The 9,607-nt window shown below is 53.0% G+C and overlaps 1 protein-coding gene across 1 annotated transcript; it reads left to right on the top strand.

The window, feature by feature from the left end:
* The first annotated feature begins 1,995 nt into the window (after positions 1 to 1,995).
* Positions 1,996 to 5,335, top strand: SCGB1A1 (secretoglobin family 1A member 1). Its single transcript, XM_045893526.2, has 3 exons — positions 1,996 to 2,262; positions 4,708 to 4,895; positions 5,198 to 5,335. Exons 1-3 carry the CDS (start codon positions 2,208 to 2,210, stop codon positions 5,228 to 5,230), a joined length of 276 nt encoding a protein of 91 aa, XP_045749482.1. The 5' UTR covers positions 1,996 to 2,207; the 3' UTR covers positions 5,231 to 5,335.
* Positions 5,336 to 9,607: the final 4,272 nt, after the last annotated feature.

Raw genomic sequence — 9,607 nt, 5'->3', positions numbered from 1 at the left:
AGACCTTACTTAGCAGGAGGCCCCTGCAAGATCTGGGTCCCTGCTCCCCACTGAAGGCACAACGGCCCCTCTGTGCTCCCCGGGCACACCCTGGTTCTTCCCACCTGAGGGCCTGGGTGCTGGGTGTCCCCTCGGCCAGTAGGGAGTCACCTGCTCGGAGTGACTGCCCGCTGACTCCCCCACCTACTTTCTACCCCATGTCCTGCTTCGTGCTCCCCTAGCTCCCCCAGCACCCCTAGCTTCATGGCCTGCTTGCCAGTCTCCACTACCAGCACGAAGCTCCTCGGCATTAGGGACCTGGGCCTGCCTCATCCATCTCTGCCTCCCTGCTATGGGTCGATGCTGCCATGGAAGCCGATGCTGAGACAGAATCTGCAGGGTAAGACCACCATTAGGGATAGTAACTGTGTGGGGAAGGGGCCGCAGCAGGCTTGGGCAGAGGGAAAGCCGGCTGGCGATGTGGGCCTGGCAAAATCTCAGCCGGCCGGGCCAGAAGCTCTGGAGTCGGTGTCGCCCACCTGAGTGGTTCCACACGGTGCAGAAGTGCCGTCCTTGCTTGGCTGCCAGAAGGAAGCAGCCCCAGGAAGGGTGTGACCTTGAGCGGGGCAGTGTTATGTGCCCAGGGCAGACCCCAAAGTGACAGGTATCTAGAGGCTCTCTGCCGACCATGCTCCTCACGGCCAGGTGACAAGCTCTTCTGGAGGGGCTTCAGGCAATGCTTCTCCATATTGACCCCAACCCCCAACCCCTAGCACAATCCTTGGCACATAGTAGGTGCTCAGAATGAATGAATGAATGAATGAATGAATGAATGAATGAATGAACAGTTGATTGGATCTTGAAGTACAAACAGGATTTGGAGAAGGAGACAAGGCAGAAGATGTGTATTCGGGCATGAAGCATCCTTTGTGCAAAGGTAGAAAGGCATGAAGAAACACATGGGATGTTCCCGAATCCACAAACATGAAGACAAGGTTGAATCACTATGCAGGGAAGTGAGGGAATGAGGCTCAAATGGTAAGTGGACAAAGGCCTTGTAGATCGCACTTGAATTTTGCCCCATTGGCAAAAGGATGCTTTCGAAGGGTTCCAAGAAGAATTGCCATGATCAGCTGGTTTTAGAAAGATCATTCTGCTGGCCTTCCTGAGGACGGCCCAGGAGGGCAAGCGAGGGACAGGAGGCCGATCAGGAGTTGGCTTTGAGCAGGCCAGGCCTGTGTCCTGAGGCGCGGGTACTGGAAGAGGACGGGAGCAGCCACAGATGTGGCAGCGGGAGGTGAGAAGGGGCTACGGCCGAAGTCTGGAACCGCCAACAGGGAAGCGCAGTCAGTAAAGAATAAACATCTAAAGAACAAGGATGGTCGGTCAGGGAGGAAATCAGGGAAGAATAGGGCCATGGGAACGCAGGAGAGAGAACAGTTCAAGAAGGAAAAAGTCAAGAGGGTCAAGGCCGTTAAGAGGTCAAGCAAGATAAGGCCGGAAGTGCCCATGAAGTTGACCACCAGGAGGGCAGGACTTGAGAGCAGCTTGGGGTGGCAACAGACCCAGCCCAGGCCAGTACATTCTCCAGTCTGATTTGAGGCTCAGGTTTCTCATGGGCTTTCTGGAGAAAACCCTCCTCTGTCAACATGCTTCAGTCCAGAGTCTCCCCCGCGTCTGACCACAGAGATGCTCCGGTCCATGTGACCCTCCGGTCGGTCGCCTTCTTTGGAAAGGCAATGGCAGGAGCCCGATGGAGCATCAGGAGCCCCGAGCCCGCATGGCACCATGTGTGAGGGGCCTTAGGCCTCAGTTTCTCCTGGGGTGAGGGGTCCAGGTGGACGCTGCAATTGCCTCTGTTGATCTGGACTGGCCTGGCACTCAGGCTCAATGAGAGTGACGCAAGTGGCCGGCTCTCCACACCCTCTGACTTGAGTCCCTTGTGGCAGCCAAAAAGGACACTGTTTCCCCATCCAAGTGCCCATTGTGTAAACTCAGCTCCAATGAGGAAAGAAACTGGATTGAGAAAAGAGAATATTTACTTTTCCCATCAAGCTGATACCCAAGTAAATAGTGTGGTCCCATCAGTAGAGCCCAGGCCCTGCCCTCCTCCTCCCCTCCAGGTAGAGCCTGGAGCATTTAAGAAGGCACCCCGATGGGCATGTCTCACACAAGACCACCCGATCCAGACACAGGCCAGCGCCTCACTCGCCAGCCTCCGGTCCACCATGAAGCTCGCTGTCATCCTCGCTCTGGCCACCCTGGCTCTCTGCTGCAGCCCTGGTGAGTTCCCAGAGCCCCTCTCCCCCAAGCCAGGCTCAGGAACCCTTCCTGCTCCCCAGTTCTGCTTCCCAGTTCTGCTCAGGGGGCAGCTGCTTAGCTGGAACACTGAGTCCCAGCCAGGAAGCCGGGTCTGTGAACAGGGCCATCTTGGGAACTTGGGGAGCGCCTTGAGCCCGTGAGGAAACCTGGAAGGGATCCCATCTTCCATAGCCAACAACTTCAGAATTGCAGTGTTGGAACAGACTGGAGGCAGGAATGGAGGAGATCCCATAATGGATGTGTGTGTTCAATGGCCAACAGAATAGGAATGATGAGCTCCTCAGAGCCCAGTCTCTCCAAGAGACCCCCAAGATGCCAAGAGACCATGGTACAGTGCCACCCTCAGGTCTGGGGTCTCCACACCACTTTGGCAGCCGAAGGGGCTAGAAGGAGCTGCAGAGCCTCATGTCTCCAAAAGAAATCCAAGCTAAGGCAAGGTCACCCATTCTGGGCAGAGAGGAATATTCTAGAAAGGGATCTTCCCTTTGGGAAACTGCCAACCCAGAGTGGAGTTTTCTAAACATTTCTGTCCTCTGCCAAAAGGATTAGGAGTCTCTGAATAGTTGCAGCTGTCATTAAGAGGAAAGGAATTGCTGGGGGGGGGGGGGGAAGGAGGGAAGGACAGAGGGAGGGAGGAAGTCCCCTGATCTTTTGGTAATTGAGTTACCTGGTTTTTACTCTGTATCAGCCTCTTCTACTCCTTTTAATAAGCAAACAAACAAAAAGTTTTTAGCAAATTTCAATTAATTCACTTCAAAAGTTTCAGGACGCCCATGGCGATAAGTTTGATGACCCTGGGGAGTGGCAGAAGAGCTGGAAAACCAAAACCAAGAGGCAATGGGGACAACTATTGTGTAGAGATATTTGTCTTTAAAGGGAAATAACATCATTTTGGATTGACAGGTACAGTTGACATGTACTGAACTGCACAGGGGTTGGGAGTGCTGACTGCCCCCCACACAGCCAAAAATCTGCCTGTAACCTTTGACTTTTAACTACTCACAGCCTGCTGTTGACCAGAAGCCCTACCGGTAATATAAACCGCTAATTAACACATAGTTTGTATGTCGTATGTATTATATACTGCGTTCTGACCATCAGACCCAACCTTTTCTGAATTTTTTCATTTTTTCTAGGCTACTCAGTTCATCTGTGAATCTCTTCAAATTGTCACAAATCTCAAAAAAAAAAAATTCCAATACATTTATTGAAAAAAATTCACAAGGGGCCCCATGCAGTTCAATCCTGTGTTGTTCAAAGGTCAATTGTATATTACTTAGATCTCAGTGCTGTGCATAGAGCTGGTGGATCAGCAAGATAGGGCTGGAATATGGTAAGGGGTGGATCTGGGATGCCTTTGTGTATTTGTGTATTTGCACACATGTCATAATAACAATAATAATATCCCCATTTATTCAGCACTGACAGTGTGCCAATCACTGTTCTGAACCCCTTTTGATCCTTACAATAACCCCATGAAATAGGGATATTATTCCCATTTTACAGATGAGAAAATGGAGCCACACAAAGAGAAAGTAACTTGCCAGATGACATAGTAAGTTGCAAAGCAGGGCTCTAAGTTCCGGAGGGGGTTTGACTTGGAGTGGCCATTCTGGGGGTCCCTGGAGTCCAGGCAGGGAAGCGGAACTTGCACACGAGGCAGAGAATTCAAGGACGGGGACCGAGACTCAGGGCGTAGGAAGCAGTGACTCTCCCCCATGTTCCTGGGGCAGAGGCCTGAAAAGGGAGCACAACCTGGGGAGCACTGCGGGTGAAAGGAACATAGTGAGGCCAGGCGTGGACACAAGAGGCAGGTGGGCAGGTGAGGGCACCCCAGGGGCCCAGTGCTCATGGTGCACACCTCTTCCCGGGCCAGTTCAGGGGCTTGCTCTTGGCTTGGACAAGTATTTCTTCCTGCCAGAGCCTGACTCTGCCCCCTGCCCCCCCACCACCACCCCCCGTGGCAAGTGGCTCAGACCATCACTAACCACAGGTAAGAGGCATGCTTCCGGCAGGACAACAACCAGAAACCCTCAGCAGCCCCTTCCCAAACCCCCACTGTTGCATAAAAGATCAGATCAGCAGCTTCTTTTATCAATCCTCCACCTGGAGCTCTAACAGAAAGAACAAATGGCAAATTGCCCCACCCCAACCCAGGAAGTACAAGGAGGGCTCGGGCAAGCCACGAGAAGCTGGCTGCAACCCCGGAAAGCCTTCCCACAGTGCCAAAGAGCCAACGGCGTGGAGCACCACCAGATCTCACGTTCCACACCATCCCATCGACGGAAAGGCTGCTCTCTCTTGCTGACAGGCCCGCCTGCTTGCCTCTGGGGCAGGTCCAGCCAGGGGGCTGGCCAGCTTGGAAAAGGGCCTGGACAAGCATGCTCTCTCTTTTCTGTGCTTCAGCTTCTGCAGCGATCTGCCTGAACTTTCTGAATGTCATCAAAACCCTCTTCACGGACACGCTCTCCAATTACGAGGCTGCGATTGAATTTTTCGTCCCAGACGCCGACATAAAAGATGCGATGATCCAGCTGAAGAGTCTGGTGGACACCCTACCCTCAAACACCACGGGGAACATCCTACAGTTCATGGTACATGGCTCCCTTCCCTCTGTGCCGCTTAGCAGCGGATCCCCACCCCCGCCCCGCCAGTCCCTGGGCTGCAGACTCGCCCCATTTTTTCGGAGCCCTTTCTAGCCCTTTGGAGCAGACTCAGTCATCTTACGCTTTTTAAGAGGCTTCCGAGAAATAATCAGAACTCTTACAAGCTTAGCTCTTCCCAGGGCTACTGAACCTCTTAACTGACACTGAAGTTTCTACATGCAGACATCTTGGTCTAACTTTGAGTTTCACTCACTATTGTCTTGGGGTTTTTTGGTTTGTGTCTGTTTTAGGACATAGTCTTAAAGAGCCCAACGTGTGCTTAGGACTTAGAAGCTGAAGATCTCCAACTGCTGGAGCTCCTGCGGGTCCTGGACACTTCCTTCACTCCGTCCCCAGCCTGGCTCCCTTCAATAAAGTATAAGCATCGCACCTTTGTGCCCCCTGCCCCCGCCTCTTTTTTGCTCACCTGCTAGAGTGAGGAGGTCTGCCACTGTGAGGGTAAGGTTAGCAGGTGCAAAGAGAAAGGCAGTGGCCAAGCAAACGCATCTCCGAGGGGCCCAGGTGTCTCAATCCCAGTCCCCCACACATATCAGACTGGCCACAGGTGGCAAGACAGCGTCCAGCACACATTCCCTGGCCTGGGCAGAGAGCCACCCAGGGCCCTGCTCAAACTTAACCTACAGGGGAAGAAAAGGGGGTCCATAGAGGGTGGCGGCTGACCTCAGACAGACTCCTTAACCTCCAGCCATTTAGTGATGAAATTAACTGTTCTGTAAATATTTAAGCTGATTATGCTACCCAGCCACACCTGGAATGGAAACGTCTGCTTCCAGCATGTGGACAGAGCAGTTGGGATTGCTCAGGGGCCGGGTGGCCCAGCATCAGAGCGCCTCACATCACACATAGCACACAATCCCTCGTGGAAGGAATCAGATTCCTGTAAGACACTTCACACAATAAAGGCGGGAAGGTTCGGTTCCTTGATTAGGGATCCAAGGTGTTTGGGGTGACTTTGAGGGTGACAGACCCTGACTCCTCAGGGCCAGCAGGGGGGGTTCACGTGAAGTCCCCAGGCATGGCGGGATATAAGCTACATGAAATTATTTATTAAACTATTTTGGGGGGGGCACCTGGGTGGCTCAGTCGTTAAGCATCTGCCTTCGGCTCAGGTCATAGTCCCAGGGTCCTGGGATCGAGCCCCACATCGGGCTCCCTGCTCGGCGGGAGACCTACTTCTCCCTCTCCCACTCTCCCTGCTTGTGTTCCCTCTCTCACTGTGTCTCTCTCTGTCAAATAAATAAAATCTTTAAAAAAAAAAAAAAAACTATTTTTTAAAGGGGGTGGAGAACAGGAAAAAAAAAACAAACCCTGTTATGCATTTCCTAGATCCTTTTATCTGTCACCATAGTTAGGACATTATATTTCCAGGTTGGTTGGTTTGTTTTTAAGTAGTCTCCATAACCTGCATGGAGCTCAACACGGGGCTTGAACTCAACCCTGAGTTCAAGACCTGAGCTGAGATCAAGAGTTGGACACTTCACCGACTGAGCCACCCAGGTACCCCTACATTTCCAGGTTTAAATCGGAAAAGCCTACAAGTCAATCTGTCCATTCACATCAGTCTTACTTTAAAGACATCTCTGCCCCGAAGAGAATCCCGGGGTGCGAAGTGGTGTCACAGATGCAGGGCTGGTCAGCACCGGGTTACTGCTGTCCACCGTCCACATCCACGGGGTAATGCTTTTGCGCCCTGACTTGCGCCCCTGCCCCCTTCCCTGAGTCCCTATTCATTCAACTTTCCTGCAGAATCAGTCACCCCTTTCTTCTGTGGCAAAGGAGTCTTCAGGCATGAAATTAATCCCTAGGTATTTACTGGCACTTTCGATGCACGCATAGTGGTGCTGGGCACTCTGAGGAACCCAGGAGCGGATTTCATAACCCAGCAAGTATGTGTAAAGCACTTGCTCTGGGCCCGAAGGGCGCTAAGGCCCAAGTACGGCAGCGTGAATAAAGCGGGGGCTTCAGCTCTCAGGGAGCTGGCGATCGGCTGGGGAATCTCACCAGCTCTGGCAAAATAAGTCAGTAAACAGGTAGATGAAACAGCGATAAAAACCATAAAAGAAATCCATGGAGTGATGCGAGCCAGAGGAGCTTAGACAGGCCAACTGTAGCTCGGGAGACCCCCTTCTTAGGATTTGAGCAGAGACTTAAAGGGAGGACAGGAGCCAGCCCCCGGGGGAGGGCATTCCAGGCAGAGGGTAAAGCAAGAAAGAAGATCAGGCAGATGCACAGAGAACGGAGTGTGGGGGATGCCTGGGACACCCCCTCCCTTCTTGAGGCCCCACTGAACCCAGCCCTTGGACCCCAAGAGAAAATTCAGAACCTGTCTAAAGAACCTTTCCTCTAGGTTCTGTTACCTGTCCCCAAAAGAGCCCAGACCTCCTCCCCAGACCATCTACCCCACCTCTCAAACTCTGCTTGTCCAGAGGAACTCATGCTCCACCCCTCACCCCAGGCTCTTTCCAATCTCAGTCCGCTCTCCGCTCTCCGGCTGCTGCAGCCGGAAGGACGGGCATCCCTGACCCTGCCCTGGGCAGTGCCCATTGCATCCAGCCAAGCAAGTCAGCCTCCGAAGCATCTAGGAACTCCCTCCATGTCCCCAGGGCCACCCCCGACTGGGCCACACCAGCCATCTCTCCCTTCCCAACCCAGGGGCCTCCTAGCTCACACTCAGTGCCCCTGAAGTCCATTCTCCTGCCAATTGCCAAAGTTATTTTAATCACATGAAAACCCCCTTCCCCCGCCACCCTCCTCTACCAAGTAAAATCCTTCAAAGCTTTCCAGCGCTCTTATAAAATGCAAACTGCGGAACCTGCCCATCACTGGCTCTCACCTCCCGCCCTCCTCCCCGTTGCTTATTCCCTCTGCTCAGTCCACGACCCACCCTCCCCTGCTCCCTGCCTTCAGGTCAGTGTTTTTTTTTTAAGAGCCAAACCCCTTCCCACCTCAGGGCCTTTACCCTGTCCTCACAGCATCAACTGCTCAAAAGTACTGTTGATGGGTTTAGAAAATGGCCCTAGAACAAAATGTGCAAAGAATAGAACTTGTCCTAAAGATGTGTCCCGTGTGGATATAAAAACACCCCCTGTTCCGTGGCCATCGGTCCCCAGCCGGGCCACACCACCCGCGGACACTGAAAGTGGAGGACGTGCGGAGGGGAGGCAGGCACGGAAAGAGCATCGGCGGAGCGCAGGCAAGGAGGCTGCTGAAGAGAGAAACCTCTGCAGGCGGAATTTTCCAGCCAGGCCCGCCGGCGGGCGGGCGTAGACGCGCCTTCCCCGCCCTCAGCGCCCGGGGCCCGCGGCCACTAGGAGGCGGTGTCGGCCAAGGTGTCGGGGAGCGGACGCGCGGCTCCCACACCCTGCGCGCCGCGGCCCTGAGCCCTCCCCGGGACAGATGATGAAACCCAGCGCCTTTCTGGGGCGCTTTTATCGCGTATATGATTGCTTTAATTTGATCTCTGAGATTTTTTAAATTAGAATTCTGAGAAAACACAGGGACAGTCCCACAAACAAAGCGGTTGCCCGCGGAGGGCTGCCAGTGATGTGTCAGCCCTTTGGGAATTAGTAATAATTCCACTCCCAGACGATTCCAAGGGCGAGTCCCGCAGAATCTACAACCTGCGAGGACCAAGGGGCGCTGCTAGAGCTGTCTTTCGACCTCATTCCGCCCCATTTTTCAAGTCTGGCAGCAGAAAGTGCAACCTAGTAATTATCTTTATAGATGGCTGACTTGCTGGGGGGCATTCTTGCAATTTCTTAGGCTTCACACAACCCAGATTCCAGAGCCCAGGCCCCAAACCCTGCTCTACAGAGAATGAGATTCCAGATGCAGGAATCTGCTAAGCCAATAAATAAGATTGATGAGCAATGTCCACCCACCCCCAAACACACACGTGCACGCACACATCCTAAAGCCACCACGCCCCACCCTTCCTTGTGGGACAATGCTGAGGGACTGTGGGACAAAAGAGGGACTCTGTGGTGGTAAAAATTCCAGAGCAGGTCATCAAGATTGGCAGTTTCCAAAGAGATTCTTGGCAGAAGGTGGGACCCTGGTGGGGGGCCTCCTGACTCTCCCACCTCCTACACTCACTCCCTCACGGCTCAGGCCCCGGGTTCTTCTGCATCCAGGTCATCATCAACTCACATACCTTTGCCTCCCGTGAGCCCTCCACCTAGGTGAGTATTGTTCGAACAGATAAGGATCCCAGGGCCCTAAAAGGTTCAGAATTTTAATTACCTATTCACAGCCGGGGAAGTATTTACCTAGGGCAAATACAACACAGGTATCTTGAGATGAAAGGAAGTACAATTATATTGCAGCAGGTGTCCGCCTCAAGGGGGCTAGAGATGTAGGTGATCCACACGAATGTGAGCTCTCAACCCGGAAACGTGTGTTCAGTTTTGAGAGAACAGAATGCAAGATGAGGGCGCTTGGGTGGCTCAGTTGGTTAAGCGACTGCCTTCGGCTCAGGTCATGATCCTGGAGTCCCGGGATCGAGTCCTGCATCGGGCTTCCTGCTCAGCGGGGAGTCTGCTTCTCCCTCTGACCCTCCCCCCTCTCATGTGCTCTCTCTCTCTCATTCTCTCTGTCTCAAATAAATAAATAAAATCTTTAAAAAAAAAAAAAAAGAATGC

Source organism: Mirounga angustirostris, unplaced genomic scaffold, assembly GCF_029215605.1.
Source record: "Mirounga angustirostris isolate CCGP_5_RB_7025 unplaced genomic scaffold, mMirAng1.0.hap1 SCAF_13, whole genome shotgun sequence".
Classification (NCBI taxonomy): domain Eukaryota; kingdom Metazoa; phylum Chordata; class Mammalia; order Carnivora; family Phocidae; genus Mirounga; species Mirounga angustirostris.
The sequence above is the reverse complement of the archived record's forward strand: the minus strand, read 5'-3'. Positions and strand labels throughout refer to the sequence as shown.